The sequence below is a fragment of the Cavia porcellus genome, unplaced genomic scaffold, assembly GCF_034190915.1.
Source record: "Cavia porcellus strain 051 isolate PalLab524CR breed Dunkin Hartley unplaced genomic scaffold, mCavPor4.1 scaffold_9, whole genome shotgun sequence".
In the NCBI taxonomy this organism is placed as follows: domain Eukaryota; kingdom Metazoa; phylum Chordata; class Mammalia; order Rodentia; family Caviidae; genus Cavia; species Cavia porcellus.
In genome coordinates, this window is record NW_026947492.1 from 72,444,132 (window position 1) to 72,469,925 (window position 25,794).

The 25,794-nt window shown below is 42.4% G+C and overlaps 1 protein-coding gene across 21 annotated transcripts in view; it reads left to right on the forward strand.

Annotated features, from left to right (window-relative positions):
* Positions 1 to 25,794, forward strand: part of Ppfibp2 (PPFIA binding protein 2) — a 148,603-nt gene that overhangs the window by 112,410 nt on the left and 10,399 nt on the right. For 17 of the 21 annotated variants that reach the window (XM_063256658.1, XM_063256659.1, XM_063256660.1 and 14 more), the window contains 11 exons: positions 1,875 to 1,986; positions 5,165 to 5,226; positions 6,325 to 6,400; positions 7,931 to 8,034; positions 12,817 to 12,884; positions 14,298 to 14,355; positions 15,344 to 15,385; positions 18,952 to 19,087; positions 20,222 to 20,254; positions 20,664 to 20,805; positions 21,420 to 21,548. In XM_063256658.1, the coding sequence (XP_063112728.1) occupies positions 1,875 to 1,986; positions 5,165 to 5,226; positions 6,325 to 6,400; positions 7,931 to 8,034; positions 12,817 to 12,884; positions 14,298 to 14,355; positions 15,344 to 15,385; positions 18,952 to 19,087; positions 20,222 to 20,254; positions 20,664 to 20,805; positions 21,420 to 21,548 (962 nt within the window). The remainder of the gene's footprint in view (positions 1 to 1,874; positions 1,987 to 5,164; positions 5,227 to 6,324; positions 6,401 to 7,930; positions 8,035 to 12,816; positions 12,885 to 14,297; positions 14,356 to 15,343; positions 15,386 to 18,951; positions 19,088 to 20,221; positions 20,255 to 20,663; positions 20,806 to 21,419; positions 21,549 to 25,794) is intronic. The other 4 variants (XM_063256661.1, XM_063256665.1, XM_063256663.1 and 1 more) reach the window with 1 other exon arrangement.

The window sequence follows — 25,794 nt, forward strand, 5'->3', positions numbered from 1 at the left end:
CATTATCCATAAACTCATGGTTACCTGAGTAAGCACTAAAGCTGCTCCACGACTGTGCGTCCCAGTAAGTAGTTTGGCACAGCCAGATGTGACTCTGTGCCTCTGGGTAAGGAAAGGAGTAGAACAGTATTCCAAGGTCAACTTTGTAGTAAGGAAGCCCTACCCCTATCCAGTCTCTTTCCTTTACATAGCTATCTCTGTCCCATCAGTGGTGTCAGGGAAAGTTTGTTTAGAGAGGGGCAGGGAACCCAGTCCGCCTAAGAGTGACCCTTGTTTGTTAATTTAGAAGCAGCAGCCTGGGGTTGGTGGAGAAGTCAGGCTGAGGTTTGCATCCTGGCCTCATCACCAAGTAGATCTCTGACTTTGATACTGAAACATGTAGTACTTCAATTTCTCCCCAGGACCTTGCAGGGATATTTCTTCTTCCCATGGTTTTCTAGGAGGATTTAGTGGAATTTGATGTAAGAAAGCCATGAGCGTGGGCTTGATGCAGGGTGGATGCTCAGTCAGTGTGCCAAGTCCAAAAGCAAGGCCTGTGAGACAGAGGGGACCAAGAGGACTAGTGTTCCTTCGGTTACTTGTGGGTATTCAGATATCAACTCAGGCCACTGTGGGAAAGGACATCTATACTCTCAGGACCAGAGCTGGAACTGATTAGACGCTGCTGCATGAGGAAGGGTAACCAAGCATTTGCTGTGTGTTCCATTGCTTGAGAGTCATTTCTTATGCATTACTTGGTTGATGCTTGGAAACTTAAATGGATTATTCATAAGAAAGGAATAAGATGAGAGAAACAATAGCAGAGCATTTATTGAGCATTCAGCGTAAACTAAGTATTACTAAGTTGTTCATAACCATTACATGATTTAATCCTTACTGTAGTCCCATGAAATACTAAATTTCCATTTTATGGATGTTCTAAGACTCAGAAAGATTAACTTGCTTGTCCAGGGTCAGCCAGACCAGCATGTGGGAGAACACAAAGTTTTTGACTCCAAAGTGAAGGTGCCACTTGAGTTGGGTTTGGCATAACTTTGATTTATATAATGAGTATGAGAAAGCATGGACAACCACACCTAGTATAGAATGTGAAGTTCAGCTTGCTCTGCTTACTGCATGGGAGCCACCAAAGGCAGCTGCTCATGTGTGCTTACATGAGTGTGTGAGCACTGTGTTGATGCTATGTTATGTGGTGTGTGCATATTTTGTTTTTGTTTTATTGCAGAATTATGTATGCTGAGCACACTGAATTGTATGTGTGTAGATGTGGGCAAATGCACACATATGCCTTAAAGCTGAGTAGAGGCATTTGACTGTGCGAAAAGCGTGAGACAGAGTCAAGAGAGGGAACAGAGTATCTAAATGCTGTGGCATGAATATCTCGAGAGAGGGAAGACCACATGTAAAACTAGAATAGTCACCTCTGCACCAAGGACAGAATCTTCCCATTGCACACATTGCCAGCTCCTTGGAACTCAGTGGCACCTAGGCCTCAGGCAGGGAGGGAAAGACCTGATCAGGTAAGAGAATAAAGGGGAGGGGCTGGGGATTTAGCTCAGCGGCATAAGCACCTGCCTTGCAAGCAGGTGGTCGTGAGTTCGATCCCTGGTACTGATAAAAAGTTAAAAAGTTAAAAAAAAAAAAAAAAGATAAAGGGGAAGGAACAGTTTAATGGCCAGGAAAAATGAATTCACTCAGCACAGTTCCATCCTGTGGGGAGAGCAGTGAGCCGCTCTAACTCCTCTCAAGTCTATCTCTAGCTCCTCACGTATCTTAGGGGCTGATGGTTAGTAGACTCTGGGCTCTGATATCGGGCATTTCGTCGTGGTTTGGTGATCCCTCTGACTCGGTAGGGTTTCTCTGTTCTTTTTCAGGCTGAGGTAGCCCAGCTGCAAGAGCAGGTTGTCCTGAAAGATGCAGAAATTGAGCGTCTGCACTGCCAGCTGTCTCGGACTGCGGCTCTCCACAATGACCACACAGACAGAGGTGACTGGATTGACTGTCAGAATGCAGTTGTCCTGGGCCCTGGGCTCACTCTTAAGTATGTGCGTGTATGTATGTAGGTATGCTAATGTGTGTGTACATGTGTTGTAGTCAGGGGTTAGAATCAGGACATGGAATTTATAATATTATTTTATGATGGTCACCCAGAGTTAACACAAAGTGCAGGAAAGTACAGGAAAACTGCACAACACTAAAGACATAGACTATTCAGCCAAGGGCCTGAATCCCATAACAGTGTCCTGCATGAATCCAGATGAAGATCCAGAGCTCATGACAGTGTTTCCCACAAGTCCAACTGGAGGTCTAGAGCCCACAGGAAGGACTCACACCAGTCTCTTTTATGGATCTGTGCTGGGAAGGCCCGAAAGTCAGCAGTGGAAACTAGAAAGTTTATGCCAGCAGGGTGAAGGAGCTGTGCTGTAGGTTAGGGTTCTACTCTGGAGCCAAGAAGTCATGCTCAAAACAAAGACCAGGCTGTCCTGAAAAGCATCATAGCCATCCTCAGTGACACGGAGACCCTGAGTTCTCTGACGATAAGCAGTCGAGTACGTGCCAGGAAGCCAGCGTGACGAGTTCATCCTGGAGACCAAGAGGCACATGTCTTCCCCTCTGGAGCCAGGAAACAATGCTTGATGTAAGGACCAGAGCTTCTCCAGGAGAACCAACAGCTCAAACAGTAATACACAGGAGAACCCACATTGCTTCAACACCTCAACACCTCAACACCTCAGTACCTAGCTTCTTCTTCTCCACATCTCTATTTATGCTGGCAACTTTCCTCAAGTGGAACATCTATGTTTAGCATCCTGCTGATTTAATTCAGCTGGCATTAAGTTGACCACCAGTTTTTAATCCATAACAGTGTGCATCTGTGTATGTGAGCATGTCCAAGTAAGTGGATGCATGTGCATGTCCATGTGGGAGCCTATAAAACACAGCTGTACTGTGTGGAATCGTGCCTTGCACTTCTCCCTTATACAGAGTGCTTGGTTCTGAATACTTTCCTTAGACATTACAGGTAAATTGAAGCTTTATGTGGCCCCTTTTGGAGCTTTTACCAAGAGTGTAGGAAATACCCAACTGGTTCACTGATTTAAGAGCCTTGTTTTTGTGTTATCACCAGACAGGAAGCTTAGCAATTTATCCTACCTGGCATTTGTACAAGACCCTGAAGTTGCAGATGTAAATAATTTCTTTCTACCCTTTAGACCTCAACTTACAGGTAATTTTCTGGAAAGGCTTTTCCTTGCTTACATTAAGTAGCTCCTGCTAGTCCTATTATTCTCTAACTCAGCATCCTTGTTTCATTCCTGGCACTTATAATTTAGCAGTTTTATATTTTGAGAGGTCTTGAGTCATCCTCATTCTGAGGCATATTTGTTTAAGAACAAATCTGCAGAGCTCACCCAGTACCATATACAGCCCACTGTAGCCTTCTATGAAATTCTTGTTGACAAATTAAAGGATGATGACTGACCCCTAAGGAGTTCAAGACTTACGGGTTATAAATAGAGGTTAAATTTTCAAATATAAATATTCTTATTAACAAGCATTGTATATATATGGCTTTGCATCGTGTATGCAGAATGATCATACATCTTCCAATTTCTCCACTTGGCCCTGGCTGCTGGCAATCAGGGAACCCATGTAGCCCTGCGGACTGGTGTCACTATTTTGTCTCACCTTGGCCTCAGTACAGCTTAGCATGGGTCCAAGCTGGGGCGGGAAGGCCATGTATCCCTACAACAAGAGCTTAGGCTTAAAAAATAAATGAATGATTAGTATCCTTCTACCTTCCCCAGCCTTTAATCCGGGTTCTCTCATGATAGTGAGTGTGTCACCTACCAGCCAAGGCCAACCCGTGAAGGCTGGGACATTCTGAACCATCTTATGTGCCAAGCGTGGGTAGAGAGTTCCTGGTACCATAACTTCAAGCCCACGCAGCAACCCCCTCTCCTGCATGTTTCCCTTCAGCCCAGGCTTTCCAGGCCTGCCCCAGTCTCATTATTATGTACTTCTTGGAGCTAGCCCTTTGTTCATTTGCTGCTCAATTGGGTTCTGACCAATGAGTCCAGGTTTGTCAGTCTTCATCTAGAATTTGCCTCCTTTACCTCTCACCCCTCACAAACTGAGCTGCTTGGCTGATACCAGCTTCTAGGAGCCTAAAAAAATAAACAAGGTACTCTCCATTTTACTATGAGACTAAATTCCAGTAACACTATTCAAAGTCCCCACATTTGCTGTTCTGTTTTTACTGAATGTAACAAGCATCCAAAAAGAAATAGGATGCCTGTACCTTTGTCCTTTATCTGTTACACTTTTATTATTTAGTCATTCGTATTTCCTGGGCAATACTCAGTCTAGGACTAGTTACAAGTCCTTCCTTGGAAAATTCAGATATGTGCCAGTTTCTGCACCCTTAAATGTCTCATAAAGGACCTCCAGTTTCTCAGTAATTGGCCTTTCACTTGGCTCTTGAAATAAATTTGAGAAGTCAAATGAGTCCTAGTTGGGTCTAACATAAGAAAAAACCACAGAGTTTCTAACACAGATTACTACCAAACCCTTAGCCCATAAGGAAATTCTGTAGATTTATGATGAAATAAGAGTTTTCCTTTAACCACAGTGTGTTTTAATTTATTGATAGATCTAAACCTTTTAAAATTACAACTATTTTATCTTAAATTAGGCCAACTATGAAATTCTTTTTAACCCGCAGCTTCCATTCACTATAGACATTTTTATTTCTCTTATTTTAAATTCTCCTCCAGTTATAGTTCATTAGGCTTTCCAATTTTCTCTGAAACCGTTTATCAGCTTAGGGATATGTTGATACAGAGTCATAATACTATGTTCTTAGGAGTTGTAGATTGTGAAGGGTTTTTGGCTCCTTTATGTCACATTTGAGAAAATGGCATTTTTATTTTGCCCATAATTGTCTGTAAAGAAAAAACAAAATAGTAGATTCATTCACTTAGTAGTCCAAAAAATATTTGGTAAGGCTGACTCTGTGCCCAATCACCATCCCAAGTTCTTTAAAGAAATAAAGGAACCGTGTTCACATGAAAAGTCTTCAAATTTGAACTTGTGGGGCATTTTAGCATACAAGAGTAGCTCTCGATATTTATATAACTAATTATTTCTGCCTAAATTCTTTTAGACCAAGAAATTCAACGTCTGAAAATAGGCATGGAAACATTGCTGGTTGCCAATGAAGATAAGGTAAGATGGTCATTAAATAATCCTGTCTTTTCTTCAGTTCAGTCTGGATTCTATGTGTCTATTTTTCTGGACAGAGGCATCCCCAGCAAGCCACTGACACAGGGAGGGTCAAGAGGGCAGCTTCTGCCTTCTAGAGACTCAGTGCAGCACTTGTTTTTGACTTTGATGCTTGGAAACTTTGCCTAAATGCAATCTCTGAAAGGCAGATTAGAGCTCTGCCTGTTGATGATAGTATGGGGAAAACTACCATTGTGGTTACTATCAGTGTGATAGCTTCTCCTTAGATTCCTAGCAAAACTCAAGAATAGTTAACCAATCTCCCATGTCCACAACCTATTTCTATGACAGAGCCATCATGAAAGCACTTGGCAGCATATAGTGCCTCACTTTACCCTGTCACCTTATTTCCTTCACATCTAATTCCTGCATAATCATAAAATAACCACATATAAATAAAAAGCACTTATCTACTATAAACATATCTCTGAGAATCTTAATGGTGCATTTTACAGATGAGAAAACAGACTCTAAGTACTTACTTTTGCCCAGAGTCAGGTAGCTAATGGACAGCAGGGTCATGGTTCATACCCTGGTATATCTAATTCCAGGCCTCCTACATCCCTAGACACTTCCCTTGAAAGAGCTGATCCCCTCTGGGGATTTCTTCTGTCATGCAGCATTTCACAGATTCATAGGGAATAGGTAATGATATCAGGATAAATACAACTTTGTTTTAGTCTTACTTTTGTTTAGCTACACAGGGCAACACTGAAGTGAGAGACAGGCTTCATCAGTGGCTACTTCAGGAGTGTGGTGGGTGATGAGGTGCATGCTCTGCAAATGTGTAAGCCCCTTGAAGGGTAGGACAGTGATTGCTGACCACAACCTTCAGACAGTCACGTCTGTAGCTGCCCCAGAGGCAGACTTCTGGGCCCTAGATCTATAGCATTGGCCCACTGTCTCTTTCCTTTAAGATGCTTCACAATTTCCACCTGGAATCTCTTCTCAGTGTGCCCAGGATATAGATGGACTCCAAAATGAGAGCACCCAAGGAACCAGTGGTAGTGTCAGTTTAAACCTGTTCTCTTACCTCGGCAGGACCAGCGGATAGAGGAGCTCACGGGGTTGCTGAACCAGTACCGGAGGATGAAAGAGATTGTGATGGCAACTCAAGGTAAGAAGGCTAAGCACAATGTCTTCCCTAGAAAATCTTCCATCTTCTTTATTAAGTCTCAGCACAATTCTGTCAGATTCTTTTATTTCCATTTGGAAAAGATGTACTGAAAAAAATGGAGCATTTAAATGTAGGAAATTGGCAGCTTTTGATTTCTAGAAATTTTATCAAGTGATAGTTGAGAATTTTTAGTAATTATCCACATGACCAAGAGAATAAAGGCCTCAGTTTTACCCCTTGGGAGTTCTCACTGCAGGAGGGGCACCTGCACATCTGTTAGGATACTTCTTAGAGACAAACAGAGTTGAACCTGGATCAGAAATCAGTCTGTGCCCTTGTTGGAGATAGAGCTTGTCTCCTCATAAGGCACCAGAGATCCTTCCTCGAATCGCCTGGTACCTTGGTTGCCAAGAAAGTCACAGGAGAGAGAGAGGACAGGACACACATGTTCACTGTGACTATACCCTCAGGTTGAAGGGGATGGGAGCAGTCTGAGGCTCAGGTCTATCTTCTGTTCGGGGACATCTTGGTAAGACCCTGGTACTGCCAAGGCTAGGACTTTACCTTTTTAGTCAGGGAGATCTGGGAGTTTCACACTTGCCACCCAGGCTAATGCAACATGCAGGCAGTGTCTGTTTTCTTTTGGGCATGGTGGTACATATCCCAGGCTTGTCTCTCATGCCACTGATCTGGACTCTGATTACCTGCAGAAGGATGGGTTTCTCAACAAAGGGCTAATTTTCAAGGTGTTTCAAACCCTCTGATTCTGACTCAGTTGTTGCTTCTTGAGAGGGGACAAAATGTCCTGGGATTCTAACAGCCCTCACACAAATGTTGCAGCCCTCTTTTCTCTACCCCTTTATGATCTTGGACCAAGGCACTTTCAAGGCCTGACAGCCCACGTCCAAGAAGTAAGTAGGTTGGAGGCATGGTTTGCCTTACCTCTGTTTCAGGGATCAACTTTGATCATGAAGTGACCCTCATCACAACCCTTGCTTGCTCAAATGCCTAAAGAATTTTCTAAATCATATTCTTGATTTCCTTTTATGTATTTATTAATAAAGGAGAAATTATGTTAGGGTTTGGTGATACACTTAAAAGTTTCTGAAAAATTCACAGTGATCGTCTTAATTTCTTTTTGTTGCTGGGACACAATACTGGACGCCCACAGTTTAAAGGAGGAGAGATTTATTTTGGCTCACATTTTTTAGTGGTTTCATGGTCAGCTAGCTCCAGGGCAGAAATGGTATACTGGAAGGGGAGGACTGCTCATTTCCTAACTAAGAAATAGATAGCAAAGGGAAAAGTTGGGACGTGAGATAAACCCTTCAAGTCACCCCCTCAGTGACTGCCAAGCCCCATCTCCTAAGAGTAAGTGATCTGTGAAAGAATCAGTGTGTTAACCCACTAGCACCCCATAGCCAGTCATTTTCCAGCAGCCTACTGCTAATACCCCTGAGGGGTTTGCAGGCCCTTCCAAACCTAAACCATAACAGTCACTATCCAGTACTTCTGCTTTAATGCTTCCAGGGTCTTCTGAGAGAACTCTCTTAATCAATGAAGAAGAACTGGAGGGAAGTTTCAGAAAGCGGAACACTGCAAATAAAGGCCCTGAAGAATTATTAAAACAAGAGGTACCGTGTTTCTGTCCACAGTGTAGGGTTGTGGTGACCCCGAGAGCGTACTCTTAGCCTAGAGGAAGATCTAGTCAGACATTGGTTCATATGCATGTTCACTGTGAATAATGATATCTATGGAAGAGCACTAGCTTGTAATACCCGAGAACTTTCACAGGTAGGACAAAGTCCTACCTTCTAATCAGCTCCTAGTTTGATTTTCTTTCCTCTCTGGAATGTAAATGTAGATTGAAGGTGGTGCTTGTTTTGTTTACTACTATTTGTCCAGAATCTGCAATATCCTGGAGAAGAGAATTTAGCAAATATGCATTGAGAGATATCTGTAACTTCTTTTTGCAATTTTTTTAAAATTTTATTTAAGGAGAAAAGAAAAAAAAAGCAGGGAAAGGGTACAAGTTATGCAGATTTACAGAAAAAAAATGAACAGTAGGAAATCACTAGTTAATGGATTACATATTGTCATCTTAGAAATAATTGTTCAAGTCACAAAATTAAAGCTTGTAAAGTGGACATTCCATCAATGATACTGCAAACAGTTCTGTTCATTGATCCAATAAAACTCTGTGATATCATTTTCTATCTTATACACTTAAATATACATGCAGTTATATAGTTTGGAGCACTTTCTTTTCCTCTCTTTTGTACCATGACTATTACACATTTTGGGTTTCATTGCTCCCACGGTTCTTTTTACTTTTTTGGAAGAGAGTAAAACCAAATGTGACATAACAGAACAGAATCGGTCAAGTCAAAAGGGTGGACATAATAGATAATGTAAAAACATGATACAAGGTGATCAACAATGGTTACCATAATGCCTCCCGCTATCTCTAATAGAATTGCCTATATTGTTAGTTATAATACAATTGAACAAAACAGTAAAGAATAAAACCGACAAAACCAAAACATTGGAGACATTGTAGGTCTTCAAAAGTAGATAAAAGTCAACAAGAATGGGCGTCATGATGTATCTCATTATCTTCACAGCTGATGCCTAAACTTTCGAACCTGATACTATCCAGCAAAACAGAATAGGGGAACATCAGTTAAAAACCAGATGGTGAGAGTAATACAGGGCTTTAAATCAAGGTAATGAAAAGTCAAAGTGGGTTACTATAATATATCCTGCTATTTTTTTTCCTTTAATTAAAAGGATAAAGATAAAAAAGTAAATAATGGAGTGGAGATTGAGATAAAAGAGGGCATAACAACGAAACAGCGCAGATCAAAACATAACCATTTAAGCAGAATAGTGTTTCACCACCAGATAATCCTAACCTAAAAGTAGTTACCATATTCTCTTTCTTTGAAATCCTTGAGTACAACTTCGTATACTATAGCATTAAGTATATCAAAACAATGTAAAACCATTCAAGAGAATGACAGCATTACAGAGTATTTAGAATCGACTAACAGAAAATGAACAATGGTTTCTGTATAATCTCCTTGTCTTTAAAAGCTTTTTGCTTATACTATCATACATAATAAAATCCAATAAGATACAGCCTATTTAGACCATTGGAGACAGAAGGACAAAAGCTAGATGAGACTTCAAAACAAGATGATACTAAATCAGTATTACCTATTAAGATGTCATTTTCTCCACAATAGCTGTTCCTATCATCCAATCTTCTCTGCCTCATTTCTGTTGAGCTCTTTTTCTGTCAGTAGCTGTCAGTTTGTCTTCTTCATTTTGTTCTCTGCTCCATTCGTTGTGGCCTCTCTGCCATTATTTCTGGATTCTTTGTATTTTTCTTTTTTTAGAATATCCTGCAATACTCTCTGTAGAGTTGAATTGGTGGTTGCAAATTCCCCCAGTTCTTCTTTATCCTGGAAGCACCTTGTTTTTCCATCAATTTCCAGGGACAGTTGTGCAGGATATCTCAATCTTGGCTGGAGATTATTATCTTTCAAAGCTTGAATTATTTCCCCCCACGCTCTTTGTGATTTGATGGTTTGTGCAGAGAAATCTGCTGTAATTCTGATGGGTGTTCCCTTGTAAGTGGTCTGTTTCTTGTCTCTTACAGCTTTTAATATTCTGTTCTTGTATTGAATTTCTGGAATTTTTATTATTATATGCCTGGGTGTTGCTCTGTTTGGGTTGTAGATAGCTGGGGTCCTGTATGCCTCATACATCTGAGTTTCTTTACCTTTTGCTAAATTAGGAAAATTGTCCTGGATTCTTTCTGTGAGTAGCTTTTGTAGTTCACTTGTTTGTGTCCCTACTTCTTCTTTTATGTTCTTAATCCTTAAGTTATGGATCCTCTTATCATCTTCTTGTCTTTGTATTACTGCTGTTTGTTTCTTTGTTATTTTTAAGAAGTTTTTCATTTCATTCTCCCATATTACAAGTCTGCCCTCCAGTTCAGATAGTCTGTCCTTAGTTTCTTTCAAGCTGTTATGCCAGTCTTCGATAGACTTCTTAGTGTCTTGGTAGTCCCTTTGAACCTGCTTCACGTATTCTCTGCTTTCTCTGTTTTCTCCATCAAACAATTCTCCCCTTTTTTTCTGTTCTTCCATTCCACCACCTGTTTTTTCTTGGGTGGTACTTAGCATTTCTCTTAACTATTTTGCATACTTCTAGCTTCAGGTCGTTGATAACTTCATTCCTGAATTGGTCTATGAGGCTCTCTATATGGCGCCTTATGTGTATTGGTGCGGTGTCTGCTATTGCCTGTTTCTCAGAATTGGGGGCCGAGGAGCCTTTCTTGTTGCTGCCTCTTCCCATGCTGCCTCTTCTTCTCTGTTCCTTATATATGCAAGCTTATATAAGAGGCCCAGCTTCTCTCCCAGTCAGCCACAGCCTGATCGAATTGCGCCAGTTAGGTGTTCCTGCTCACCACTGCGCACCAGGGAGTTACGGACCAGGCAGCCTACTTGTCTCCCCTCCCGGCCAGCGTCAGGCTCTGGGATCTGGGTTGGGACAGCCTACGGGGTCCGCCGGCAGCGTCACGCAGGCCAGGCACTTTTCACCAATCCCGCCCGAGAGGGAGATGTGTGGCTGGAGTCGCCACCGCGCCCTGCTCCCGCAGGACCGCTCGGGCCCAGAAAGTCCTCTGCTGGAGTCAAACTGTGGTAGAGTGTCAGTTTCTCTCACTCACCTCACCACAAGTCAGTGCACGCCTCCCTGCCGTTCGCAGATTGCCGTTCTCAGAGCTTCTGCGCGTCTCTCTCCTTGCCGAGCCACTGTAGAGGCAGCCAGCCGCCGCACGGCGGGAAACCCAAATCACGGCTTACAATGGCGCGGGGTCCAGCCTCCACACCCAGGCTTTTCTGTTCCTGTTTTATCACCAGGACTGCATTCCAAGTTGGTTTCTCTCAGCCCAGTTCGTTCCTGAGTCAGCAGAGCATATCTCCACCTGCTTATGTCTCCTTAGTCCGCACCATTCCTGGCTTCTGAGCTGAGTCTTTCAGAGAGCCTCCGGTAGTTGCTGTTATCTGTCCGCCATGTTCTCCCCGAGATATCTGTAACTTCTGAAGTGATACATTTCTGTTTCACAGATAATCTCGTCAACCCCATGGTCAGCATGCAGATTTACCTTCTCTTTGATTTGAAGTCTGGTCCTATCATACGAGTCTAGACTAAATATAAATGAACAAACAAGCTCATGAACATGGACCTCAGGTAGAAGAGAGACTTCAGCCTCAGGGCCAGAAGATTCATGAAATCCCAAACAGTCTTATAGAAGAGTCTTAACTCAGTCATCTGAATTAAGAGCACACAGCAAGCCTGTTATTGAGTCAAAGGAAGTGCCTCACATTTCTGGCATCAACAAAACAGCAGTAACCAGGGCTCACTCAGTACCTCTGTGTGGTTACTGTGATTTGTACTGTGCAAGGCTCACCTGTTTACTCCTCATGGAACCTTGCTGGATGCTTAGTATATGGTGATTAAGCTAAAGAGTAAAGGGTCTAGATAATGTACTTGAGGTCATACTGCAGATAGATGGCAGCATCTGAATTCTAACCTCAGTCTGTCGACCACAAAACCCAGCTATGCTGTAATGCTAGGGTTCTTCCTATAGTAAAGCAAAAGGACTCTGGGCTGTAGGGAAAAGAAGCCATCTTTGCAGTCAGTGCAGCACCAAAGATACCCCCATTAGCTCACACTTGCTCCCCTGAGATGCTCTTTCCTTTTTGCCTTCATGGTGAGCTCATTCTCACTCCTCAGACTGAAGCTCGTATGACCTCCCCTCTGAGGTCTTCTCAGCATTCTTCATCCTTCCCTGTATTCCTGTATGTGCTGTAGGTACTGGTTTCATAAGGACAAGAGGCATTACTCTTTTATACTTGTTTAATTGTCTGCTTTCCACTATGGGATGTAAGCCCCTCGCCTAGCATAGGGATGGCAGGCAATAGACATTGCTGATGTTTCTTAAGCAACTGTGTTCTCCCTTGCCAGCCACAGAATTTGACTCTGGTTAATCTAAGACAAAATGGAATGCTTTTGAAAGTCTATATAATGGCTCATAGAAGGAAAGGAGAAACTGGGGAGCCAAGTTCAGAAAGGGTAGTAGTGGCAAAAGCCTAGAGACCCAAATTTAGTATTCTATGGCTAGGATAAGAATTTTATCTAAACTCTGGAGATTAAGGAGGAAAGGCAAGTTATCTAACTCACTTGGCATCTTCTAAGAGCAAGGTGTCTGTTTTGAGGTACCCACCTTGCCTGTACCTAGGAGTAAAAATGCAGCTCCCCAAAGGAATCATCTAAAGAAGAGAAAGGATCATCCCCAAGTAGTAACTTTCCTCCCCAGTGTCTTTTTTTTTTCTTTTTTGCAGATGCCTCCAAAATGCAGCTCTCCCAAGATGGGGCCCCCTCCTCTGCCACAGAAGTCACTGGAAACCAGGTAGAAGTCTTGACAATCTGTCTAGAGTCTCTGTGCTCACAGGTTCTCTTGGGGTTCCTGAAGGAGAAGCTTGCCATGTGTGCTGAGCCTAGCCACCCTGCTCTGGTACCTGTCAGGGCATCACCAACCAGGCTTACCTCTCCTGGCCTCAGCAGGGCGCTTTTCCCATATGCTGGGATCTAGATCATTGTCACAATAAAGATCTGGCCAGAGATGTTGGAGCCTCAGAAAGAAGTTGGCTACAACTCGTTCAGGCCTTCCAGTGGCTTCTTGGAGTTGAGAGCATTCCATGATACGTGTCAGTCACTCCCATCAGCCTCTACGAAATGTTCTTGGGATTGAATTCAGTCCTTTGTCCACCCAGGTATTTTAGGGAGAGCCATTTCATCTCACTGGAAAGTTAATCCAATTGCTTTAGTAATAGTGTACTTGTAATGAGCTGACCTGTATAATTATTAGCTACTACCTGGATGGGTCCTCTAAAATTAACCAATCTCCATGTGAGGGACACATGGAGATGTCACCACCATGAACAGGTTCTAGCCAAGGTGTCTGGGGAAGATGGCTATAGCATAACAGAAACTTCCCCAGTGCCCAATTTCTGGAGAACAGTTGTTCTTCCAGGGCTTAAACCCCGTAGAAAAATGGCAGTATCTGAGAGGATAATGGGCCAGTCCTAACTTTGCAGAACAAGAAATTTAGTTTATAATTCATTTGGGAAATTAACAATGAGAAACTCATGCTGAACAGATTAACGAGACTAATGTATATAATTGCTGATTTATTTCTACAAATGAAGAAGTATGAATTAGTGCCAGGTTACCCTTGAGGCCACTGGTGGCACTGCCTCTTCTCTCCCTTTTGGCCCCATATCTGCAGAATAGCCCTTGTGTAAACAAAATTCCTCTGAGCAGACTGCTATGTCTGCTAGGCTGGAGAATCCAAGCAGGTGACACTTGGGATTTGTGGCTGGCTGGTATTTTTGTCTCTACTCTAAGAGGTCACCAACTTCTCTCCCTTTGATCAGTATTAGCCTCACAGTCAAGCCAGCATCTGTGCTTTTCCTGTCCTTTGACTTGGCAGACATTGGACTTTTGTGTGAGCACAGGGCAGTCACTTTCCATCAGTGCAACAAAATTAAGTGTACTCCAGCTTTTTGAGCAATGTCTAGGGACTTTTCAGTGGGATCTAAAGCCCTCACCAACATGTGATCGGACCATGCTACTTCCAAAGGTGGGCCAGTCTGTCTTATATATTGGATACTTTGAGAGAGTGTTTTAATTTTTATGCCCTGACATTTACTCTGAACTCAAGACAGACTACTACTGACTAAGTACAATCAATGTCCTCTCCATGTTGATACCAGGTATCTCCTTCCCTAGTAACTTTTTTCTTTGTTTTGTGTTTGTCTAGAGCTCAGAAAAAGCTCTCCTGTAGTCTAGAAGACTTGAGAAGTGAATCTGTGGATAAGGTCAGTCATCAGTCTACGCAAAAGATTATTCAGATACTTCTCTGGGCCCATCACAATGCTATAATATGCAGTTCAATCATGGTCCTTACCTTTAAGAGAAACCTACACAGTTGCTGAGGAGGCAGAATTATATGAACATTTTTAGAAAAGAAGATAGATTGGCCCAAGGCAATCATGAGACAGGACCAGTCAGAAAATGCTGGCTGGAACTGATGAGTGTGCTTGTGGCGGGCCAAGAGTTGCTAAAGTCGGGTAAATAGTGGCAGGTTTTGGAAATCGGTGGAGAAGCAGGAGAAAGAAAGTTAGAGCCATTGTGAGATGAAACCAGAGAAGATCACAACTATTGGTCCAACTATTGGCCCTATCTTCCCAGGGCTGTAGCCGTCATGGTAGAAATTTTGAAGACAGTAATGTGGATAAAGGAGACAATCCAAAGAGTAAGATCTATAGTAACTTAGAAGACTGAGAGGCAGCTTTTAAACAAAATTTAGAAAAGCTATGAAAAGGGCTTTGTGGCCCCTTACCTGAGGATAACCCTTGACCATGTGGGTGGACCCTCTGCTGGAGAAGGAGCACAGGCTCTTGAACTTAGTCAGGAGGGAACAAGGACTCCTGTCCTGATACAGCCTGCAGGAAGCCCATGCCGTATGTCATTTCCTGGCTCCAGCACAGTGCCCACGTCCCTAGTGACAGTAGATATCCATAAATGCTAGAGCTGGGCAGGAGCCTTGCTTTGCTCACATGGTCATGTGCTTCATATCCCCCTGGTCAGATTATTAGCAGCTACCTAGATGTTTTTCCAGCATTGGACAGGGACCTGTATTTGTTATCATGAATAGTGATACATGAGGTGAAGGGGTGTGTGTGTGTGTTTGTGTGTGTGTGTGGCCCTTTCAGCTGTAAGCAGATGGATTAGTCCTGAGTTTTTGTTTGTGACTAACATAAGTCTCTTTTTCTCCCCACAATCAAAATCTTTGTCACTCCCTAGTGTGTCAATGGGAACCAGCTCTCCCCTATGACAGAACCCAAGGTACGTTAACTTCATGCCTCTATCAGCTATCTGTGGTGGTACTGTTTTTAGAGTGTTGTAGCAAGTTGTAGCCCTGGATCCATAAAATACATTAACCATAAAAGGTAAATAGGTAACAAGAAAACTAAAATTCTTTCCACCATTTATCTTTATGTGCACTCATATGTACAATGTGCTTTTACTGCCATTGCTTGTGGGATAGGATTTATTATTATCATCTCCATGTCATAGACTTGGAGATATTAATCTTTAACAGTGCAATCTAAATTTAATTGCTGAAAAAGGAGATACAGTGATCTGAGCACCCAAAAGAGTATGGCAGCCCTTATCTTTCCTATGCTGATGTGTCACACAAGAGGACACCAAGTCCCCCTTTAATGAGCAAGTTGTGTTATAAAAATTCCATTAAAACTGATTTTCTCCTAGGAAGTCTGATGTGGAAGATGATTAAATTTCCAGATCAGTGCACAAGTGCTCATCCCATAATGAACTGAAATTTTTGCATGATTAGCATGATTTCAGCCACCCCTAACCCCCATTTATAACACCATTTGGGAAATGTGTTGGTTGTGGGCCTCTCTGACTTCCACTTTCCCCAGGTGGGCTTTGGTCTGAGAGAGTTGTTTTTATACATTCACACCAATATGAAAGAATGGGACATCTTTGTCCTTCACACTGTGTAAGAGGAAGATCTGGTCTGTACCTCTGCCCCTAGTAGGGAACTTCTCTGCACTGTCACATTTGTAGCACTTGGTGCTCTAATTAGGCAGCTATTCCTTGAGCCATCTGAAATGCAGAGGAAATATCTTCTACCTGACCCACTATCCCTGTGCTTTGGAAACACAGTCCCTTGATCCTGGAGTCCCTGTGATCCCTTGGAGAAAGCCGTGGTGTGGAGACTGTTGTATGACCCTTCTCCCCCCTCATCTGCGCAGAGGACACTCACAGATGTTTCTAGGCACACATGTATCAGTCTATCTATCCCTCTGGAAACACAGCTTGGAGACATGGATTGGATTACCAAGACATATGAGTGATACGGGATTTATGAATGATATGGGATTTCTTAATGAAGAGAAAGTATAAACATTCTAGATTAGAAGTTTGATTCTAATGTAACTCTGACAATAACCTTTAACTTAGTTCAACATGGCCATCTCTTTAAATACACACACACACCAACTATACTCCAGGACCATTGACAGGTACAATAATCTCCTACATCAGCATACTCTAACTTTGACCTTGCAGTCAATAGACCTTGCTTCAGTAGACCCTTGAACTTGTTACACTGTAGACCTCCTTGTATGCTTTTCCAGCTCTGACTATTATTCATGTTGTCTGAACTTCTCCAGAATTACATCCATCCTCTTGCCCAGCTGTCCTGTGCTCTGAGTCAGTCTTTCCTAATTCTGACAGGTCTAGAATTAAGTTCCTCCAGCTCTTTGCAAATGCTCTGTTATCTGGGCTGAATGTCCTCCGTTGTTCACAGATCACCAGTCTGGAAAGCAAAGGTTTCTCAAAGGACTTTTCAAGTTGTGCCAGGGCCACACTTAGGTGTGATTTCTAGATGTCATCTGATCTGTGCCATCCTTAATCCATACTGATGTAGATTGCTATCACTCAACATGACATTTTATGTGCTCTGTTTATCTGCTGTCCACTATGTACTGGGCCCTGTCCTTAATGTTTTACAGAAACCAGGGACAGGAATTGGTATTCACTACTATAATTAGAAACTACAAAACAGAGATTGCGAGAGGTTGAAGAGAAGTGTGTTGTGTGTACCATCTCTACCTGGTCAGGAGGTGTTTGTGATGATACCACCAAAACCTGTTTTGAGATTGCTTTGCCATCCTGTATTTCAAGTGTGCTATGGAACTAGAGCCTTTCCCTGCAATTTTTTAAGCTTTTTGAACACTGCTTTCCCACGGTCAGTGGTTCCTGGGGCTGATCGTGTATCAGAATGATCTCAGACGCTAGTTAAAACACAGACTCCTGGGGTGCTCTCCAGAGGGGTTGATTCACGGGGCTGGGAAGGCAATGGGGAATGCATGTTGTTTTTGCAGTGCTCCAGCTGAGAGTGAAGCAGCCACTTGATGAACCAGCTCTGGGGAACCGTTGATCTTGCCTACATGTCTCATCTTGTCCACCTTCTATCTCACAGATCATCACAAGCTTGAGAATCTCATCGTCTTCATCTCTTAGGTTCTAATTACTTCTACTCAAAGTGAATTTGGAAATGCATTGGTCTCTTGACTTTTAGCTAAATGAAGCTTCAAAAGATGTCTCTATTACAACAGTCTCTCATTCTTGTTCTGATTTGCCAGTCTCAAAATCTTTTTTGTGTGTTACTTTTCTTCTGGGCCCAATCAAGTGATCCACAGTTGATTCCCTCAGTGATGTTACTTTTATTTTTCTCTCCTTTGTGTGTGTGTGTGTTTTCTCTTGCTCTCACCATAGACTCCACTTTGTTTCCCTCAGGTTTGCCAATATATGGGTCATTATATCTTTTTCAACAAAACAAATTCTACTCTTCTTGCTTCTTTAATCAACTTGTTTCTTTGGGGCACTTTATATAGCCAGGGCTGTAGCACAGAGTCTGTTGCACTGAAGTGATATTTCCTGCGGTTCCTAAGGGTACTCTGTGTTGGCGTGTAGCCCTTTTCTGTTGTCATCTTCCCCAAGTGTGTGTGTACCTTCTTGCTTTGCCTTAACATGATGCTTTTCAAAAGAACTGTTATCATAATATGGATTTGACTGCCTGATTGATTGGTTGGTTGGTTGGTTGAGACAGAGTCTTAATGTGTTCCAGGCTAGCCTCTAACTTGTTACATAGCCCAGATCAGGTGTAAATTTCAGAATCTCCTGCCTCAGCTTCCCAGAATACTAGAATTATAGGGGTGCATCACCACATCTGGATCAGAGTTTTTCTGTGCTACTCAAATTTAAACTCTAATTCTCCCTCTTATAGCATGGGTTTCTCTTAGTCAAGATCCTCATAATTTGTGTATTTGGCCAAGCTCTTGCAGAGTTCTGCCCAGCCTGGTATTAGTGAAATGCCTCTGTACTAACCACTAAAGGAAGTCTAGGATAACAGGGAATCCCAGCTCAGACTGACCTCAGTCTCCTCTCTTTCAAGAGTGTGTGTGTGTGTGTGTATTCAAACACACATATATGAGATAAGGCACTAGATAGCAAACGCTGGCAAGAAATAACTCATGGCTATTAATCCAGTGAGTCTCTGAACACTAGGCCATATGGCACAGGTCCCCCCTTTGTAAGATTCCTCTATTTTTCTACTTCTCAGAGGCAATTACACACAGCCATCCATCTGGGCTTTACGCTATTCCTGTCTCACTCTGTGGATAGGTTTCTTCCTTTCTCAGAACTCTGGTCTCCTTTCCTGACACTGTCTTTGAGACAAGGTAAGTGAAAATTGATTGTGGGAGAATAGGAAATTGTCCTGAAATTGTTTCAGGAAATCCAGGAAAGGATTTCCTGATGAAGTTTGAGTTTGAGTCTGATGGGTTCATTCAGCATGTCTCCATCTCTCCTTCCAATAGGACAGCCCTTTCCTGGTGGAGCAGAAATATCCTACATTACCTGGGAAGCTTCCAGGAGCCACGCCCAATGGAGAAGCTGCCAAATCTCCTACCGCCTCCCAACCTGACCCCTCAGGGAGCAGCCTGCTAAGGCTGAGTGAGTGTCTCGCCTCTGACAGTTTTAGTCCTGCATCACCACTGAGGCCCACAGTTGAGAAAAGTGGGGGTCAGGAGGGCCTGGAGTGAGTTGCACCCCATGGTAGTCCCACTTTGAAAGGTTGTACCCCACAGTACAGGCTGGGCAAGCTGTTTCCTAAGGTCAGCACTTCAGAGTCTCAGCAAAAGTACAGGCTATGTAAGCACCCTGTTTTGTCTAGCTGTAGTCACCCATTTTCTCTTACCTTCCATTTTTCTTCTCAATCCCAGTTTGTCCTTTCTCTCCATTCCTGTTTTCCCTCCTAGATATCCCTTCCTCCTCAACCATCCCTCATTCTTCCTCTGCCATCCGTCTGCCATCCAGTCTCCTCTCCTTTGTCTCCACCTGCTCTCGGTAGCCTTTTTGTTATCAGTAGGATGATGGTCTGGGCTCTTCTAAATAGGGCACTTCTTTAGGCAAATGGAGGCAGTGGCCAGGGGCAAGGATGTCAGTCCACTGGTATCCTTTTGGAGGGTGAGACTTGAAACCATGCAGTCTGTGCTGCATTTCAAGAAGATAAACTATCTTTCCTCAAAAGCAGCAATAGATTCAGCTGGACCAAGGAGGGAATGCTCTGCTCCTGGCCGCATTCTTACTACCCTTGACTCTCCTCTTCCTGCTGTTGTGTGAACCAGCCTGTGAGTCAGCTCACGGAGGCCGACTGCTCAGGGCAGCAGCTCAGTCAAGCCTTTTAATGTGCATCCAGTGGTCTCAGCCTGGATGCTTAGCAGCTTCAGGTCATTCTGCTCTGAGTGAGCCCTGGCATATCAGAGCTGTGCATGGTACCCTCTGTTCAGTCCCTGTATCCTGCTCTGCCTCTCCGTACATGTGGACATCTCATTCTCCCCGGAAGCAGCCCCAGGGATATTTGGACCCTTCAGTGAGGCTTTTTCTTAATTCTCTGATGCTGTGAGCATGGCTCAATTACCATTTTGCCTACCACTCTTCTTAGAGTTATTTTTCCTTTTTTTGAGTTTTTCTGTCTTGTTTAATAACACTCTTATTTATATCTTTGCTTCCCTGTAACTCTGTTGGGCTGGACTTTGGCCTCCCTTGTTTCTTCATATGGCTTCTCTGCTTCTTGGTTGGCTGGAGATCATGGTCGGAGTGTCAGTGCCCCTGTATTAGGTACTGTACCCATTCCAGGTGAGGTGGGGTGTGAGAATGCTTTTTCCCCTGTTCCCCAACCCTAACACCTCCCCCTCCCAAAGTCTTAGCCATGCTTCCCCACTTGTCTGAATTCCTGCATCTGCTTCTGAGGGAAGAGAGCAAACTCCTTATTAAATAATCCACAGACTCTTAGACTTTGAAGACATAAACTTACCCAGATTTGAAACATTAAGCTTACTAATTCCTTACCAAGAGAGCCTGGAATGTGCCTGAACCCCACTGGTTTCTAAGATTTTGGTGTGGCGCTCTGCCCCCAGGGTAGAGCTGGCAGGGTCTCCAGGACTGCCACAGAAGGATGGTCCCAAGAGGACGGTTCCACAGGGTACTATTACTCCCCTCATGCTTCATTTCATCCTTCCAACCTCAGGAGACACAGAAAGTGGTTGGGAAGATACAACCACAGCCAATGACATCTCATCCACCTCATCGGGTACTGAATCGAGCCCCCAGTCTCCGCTGACACCAGATGGTAAACGGAGCCCCAAAGGCATCAAGAAATTCTGGGGAAAGTAAGTTAGTGATCATAATCATATTGATTAGAGTTCATTTTCTTCTTGACATAGCAAAGAATTCTATGTAAGCCCCTGGTTCATCACAGATTGGGATAGATACAAAAACAAGGCAGTCATGTTTCAGAGAAGGATTTGAGTTGTTTTTCAGGGCCAAGAGAAGGTTGACACACATCCATTAAGTATAGCCAGTTGCCTTACATGTCACCCATTCTAGGCTTCTGTCCATCCTACAATTCTGTGCAGCTTATTTGGAAAAAATGGGTGAGACTGAATTCTGCCTTCTTAGAGGTTAGTCTGGATCTTGAGAAACCTTTGAAGACAGCTGAGTACTTGCTGGCCCAAATGATCCAGTTTGAAATAAGACAGCAACTAGAACCTCCTAGGAAGCATTGTCCTTCACTGTAACCCCCATGGGGAGTAGTCCAAACCCCAGAGGAAGCTTACAATTGAGACTGAAGACTGGTCAAGGAACAGTCACAGGTTGTGTTCCTTGACCCATGATCTTTGATCTCCAAAGCCTTGAGTCTCACCCTGTTTCGAAGTGGGTGGGGGCATTGACTCTGGGCTCTCAGGCTGCCCCTGATGATGTCCTTGGATTGCTCTCCACACAGAATCCGGAGAACCCAATCAGGAAATTTCAACACTGATGCACCAGGGATGGCCGAGTTTCGACGAGGTGGGCTCCGGGCAACTGCAGGGCCAAGACTGTCAAGAACCAGAGACTCCAAGGGTCAGAAATGGTAAGGCTCTTTGCAGTCTGTCTAAAAATTGCTGTGTGAGCTGTTTGCAGTCTCTCTGTTTGAATGTCTACTTTGTATTCTTTGATACTGTGATGTGAGCAACTATTTCCAAGATGATAATATGTAATCTATTAATAGGTGATTTCTTACTGTTATGTTTTTTTTTGTAGTTCTGTATTATGTGTAACCTTACACCACTTTGTTTTGTTTTGTGTTTTTCTCTTTTTCCTCTTAAATAAAATAAAAAAATAAAATAAAACAAAATAAAATAAAAATTGCTGTGTGAAATCCTGGCTGAGGTATAGTGAGGTAAGGACTGAGGGTCTCAGAATCTGCAGAGAAGGAATGCAGGAACCCTTAGGTTGGAGCTTCACAACTTGCCCTGTTGACACAGGTGAACAATACTCATGCTCATAGGTGCTTAGGTCAGAGAAAGCATGGGCTCCTGGATAGCTGGTGGAGGTAGCTGAGGTGTACATACATAGCCCATTCTCAGGAGTGCTCCATTAAACCTGTATCCCCAGCCTCAGTTGATTTTGCACATGGATGAGATACTCCCCTGCCTGGCCAGCCTTCCTCAGATTTCAAGGTTTTGCAAAATCTTCCTCATGTTTGAGACACAGGAGTTTTCCAGATCCATCTATGCTTTGATGGGTGTCCCCACAACTATTTTATCCTCCAGGGTCTTGAAAAGCAATGTGAAAATGTACAGACCTCCTGTGCATATTCCCCTAGGACCCGGAGAGGAGGGTGTTGATGCCTCTAGCCACAAATGTAAATTCTCAGTAAATGTCAGCAGCCTAGGGAATCTAAGGACATGGTCTGAGAAATAGAAGACCAGTTCAGGACCAATGGCAGCTTACGTATTATACTCCATAATTAGATATTCTAATTTACTTACCCAGTTTTCCTAATTCGAACATTACTGATGTTTCTGGTCTTTCTGAGATGAAAAAATAAAGTTACAGTAAACTTGAATGATTCATCGCAATTCCCATCATAGCAGTTTCTTTAATAAAAGCTGACACTAGAAGGGGAATCACTGGAGCAGGGTGTGTGAACTTTGCTAAGACGCTTTGACATTTTCCTTGAGCAGGACTGTACAGTGGGGAGCCCACTTATATTCTGCAGGTCACTTTTTAGGGTGTGGGCTACCTGAGGTCAGGAAGTTCTCTGCCAAAGGAAAACAACTGCATTTCCAGCACAGGGCTGCTTTGTTGGAATGTTTTTGTGTTTAACATTAAGTTGATAAAGGGAATAAGAATGAAGAGGTCTTGACGTGATGGCAGTGTTTATCTCAGCCATGCTTGTGGTAACAAAATGAATATGCTGGTGGAAAGGAAAGGCTGTCATTACCCTGAAGCAGGAATCTGGTATAATTATATGCTAATGCCCTCTAATGTTTATAGTTTATAGATATTTAAGGCAAAACCTTTTTTAAAAAATGTTGTCACTAATATGCTTGTAGGAAAAGTAATTTGTTACTAAAAGCCTCCAGCCCTAATCCCTTCTTTTCTGATCTGTTTTTTAAAAATATGGTATTTGACAGTAACATTTTGTAGAAATCTCTCTCAGATTATGGAAGAATGATTCTTATTACCTCCTCCCTCCTCTGGGTAAAATTTTATTGATTTACATACTAGTCAGCACTGCTATACAGAAGATTTATTCCCTATCCAGCCTTGCTAGCATTAAGTATTTAAAATTTTTGTACTTAGTTTTTGTTTTTTTGAGACAGGGTCTTGCTATGTTGTTCAAGCTGGCCTTGAGCTCAATTTGTAATCTAGGCTGGTCTCACACTTGAGACACAGGAATTTTGATCCTTCTGCCTCAGCCTCCCAAATCCTGGGATTATAGGCATGCACCATCACGACTGGCAAAGTTTTCACATTTGTGTAGACTTCTAAAACATATAATTGTATCTTTATTGCTAGTTTTCAAGATAATCATTCTAATTCTGTGTGCATTGTCTGTATTTTTTACCAACTTTATTCAATAATTAATGTCTTTCTTATAGTCTTCTGTCTGCTTTCAGTATATTAAGATTGTTAAACTATGTCTAATCATTGTGACGGCATTTTTAGGCTTATGGCAGAATTTTACTTTTGCTTGTCATACTTTAATATGTGGAATTTTTATATTTATATATAATCTTCATTAACTTTTCCCTTGTGGTTTCTTTCATTGTTTGTTTTTTAAATTTCTATGATTTTTAAACTATGTTTAAATTATCAGATTTTAATATATGAGGGATGTGTGTGTGTGTGTGTGTGTGTGTGTGTGTGTGTGTATGTGTGTGTTTCAAATAGAAGGAAATAAAATGTCTAGTTTAAGGCATACAGGTTCTAGAGCTCCACACTGGGTCTCATCTTTGTAGTGGGTTTTTCTGAATCGATCTGTTAAGTGTGTTGCCCTTTAGCTCTGCAGTTTTATGACAGGTGTCTAATCAGATCACTCGATTTTCTTGGCTTTCCCCCACATGAATGGGCAGAATCAGATTAATCACAGATGTAAGGAAGCTTCTAGGCCTTTACTTCCATGGGCCCCGTACAGTGTCTACAGAGGAGCTGCCGATCAATGTGTTGACAGTGTCAAGCATATGGAACATTGCTGTATGTAATTTAAACACAGCCAGTTTCTGTTACTCCAGTTTTCCCTAGGTCTATACTTTCCCTTACATCGAATGATTACGGAGGAGCCCTGAAGCTTTGGGGGAACTGCCTATGGGGTAGTTTGACTGAGGATCCAATTAGCCTAGGGGTAGCAGCACATGTGTACGTGACTTGCGGTCCCTTCACATTTCACTTAGTTAGGCTTAGTTACTTCTCCCTATCCGAGTGCACCAACGGCTTCCATAATTACTTTTACTTCTCATTTTGAACGTGCCCAGCATGCTGATACAGAGATGGCCAATCAGAGGTCTTGTCTCAGTATGAATACTTCCTCTGGCGCTACATCCAGAAGTGTGGTAGTAGGAAACAAAACCTACTACTCAAAACATTTGAGATATACGAAACCAGAAGCTAGCCTGTGCAATTTCTTTTCAGTCTTCAGATCTGTAAAATGCTAAACAGCGAATTTGGTTCAAAACAGAAACTCCTGTTAAGACTGTACTTGCAAAGAAAGGGTGTGCAGTTACAATGTACGCTGTACTCTCCTCTGCCTTGGGAATATCACATCTAATAGTCATGGGTGCAGCATTTTCACTGCAGTGTAGAAGCGTATTTTGGAATGTGTCAGTAAAACAAGTGGTTTGGCTGCCCGTGGAAGATATTTCTGTGTCAAAACCAAGCAGCTTCTTGAGGAGGTACTCAATCTGATGCTGTGGAATACAAGTCTGAGACGTGTGTGTGTGTGTGTGTGTGTGTGTGTGTGTGTGTGTATGTGTGTGTATGTGTGTGTGTGTGAGTGTGCATAAACCATCAATGAGCAGACTGCCAAGATGAGGACCAGAGTGGTTTGAAAGGTCAGAGGTTTTCAAATTATCTTCCTGAAAACACTTTATTTCCCCCTTTGGAATTGAAATGCTTTGCAGTTACATAAAAATATTATTAATGTCCTTCCAATTTCCAGAAATGAGAAAATGAACAAAATAAAAAACCTAATGAAAGCTGAGGAAATGGACATTAAGAAAAATTATTTTCATATTAAGAAACAAATTAGGAAGGAAAACAAAAATGCCAGATCACACCAAAAGCTATAAGAGCAAGAAATAAATTTCAAACAAAAATAGTGAGTAGGCTCCTAGGTTGTTATTCATATAACATAGATCATATGAGCACATTGCTAAAAGACCATGATTCCTTGCTGACTTTCCCTAATTTATCAACATCAACAAAGATAACATGAAACTCATGCTGCCACCACCAAAGATGTGAATAACACACTGGCTTATGGATATTCTCAATTCCAAAAATGTTTAATGTTAGCCACAACACTAGAAAACTTAATGCTATGTGGTTTTACCACTCATGTATAAAAGACACTGGGATAGAGATTTCCTTAAGCTTTAAGTAATGATTCCAAAACTATGCATGGCAATGCCAATTATAAATTGTGAAGCCACAACTTTTTAAAAAACTGTCCTAATTTTAAAAAAATATTGACATGTGTCCTATAAGACTGAATCAGTTGTGGACATATGAAGAAGTCAAGGAATATGCACTCAAAAGAGGAGGGTAAAAAAGAACTACAGAGGGTTTATATAGGGATTAATAAAATTTTTATTTTCTGGATTTTGTGATTT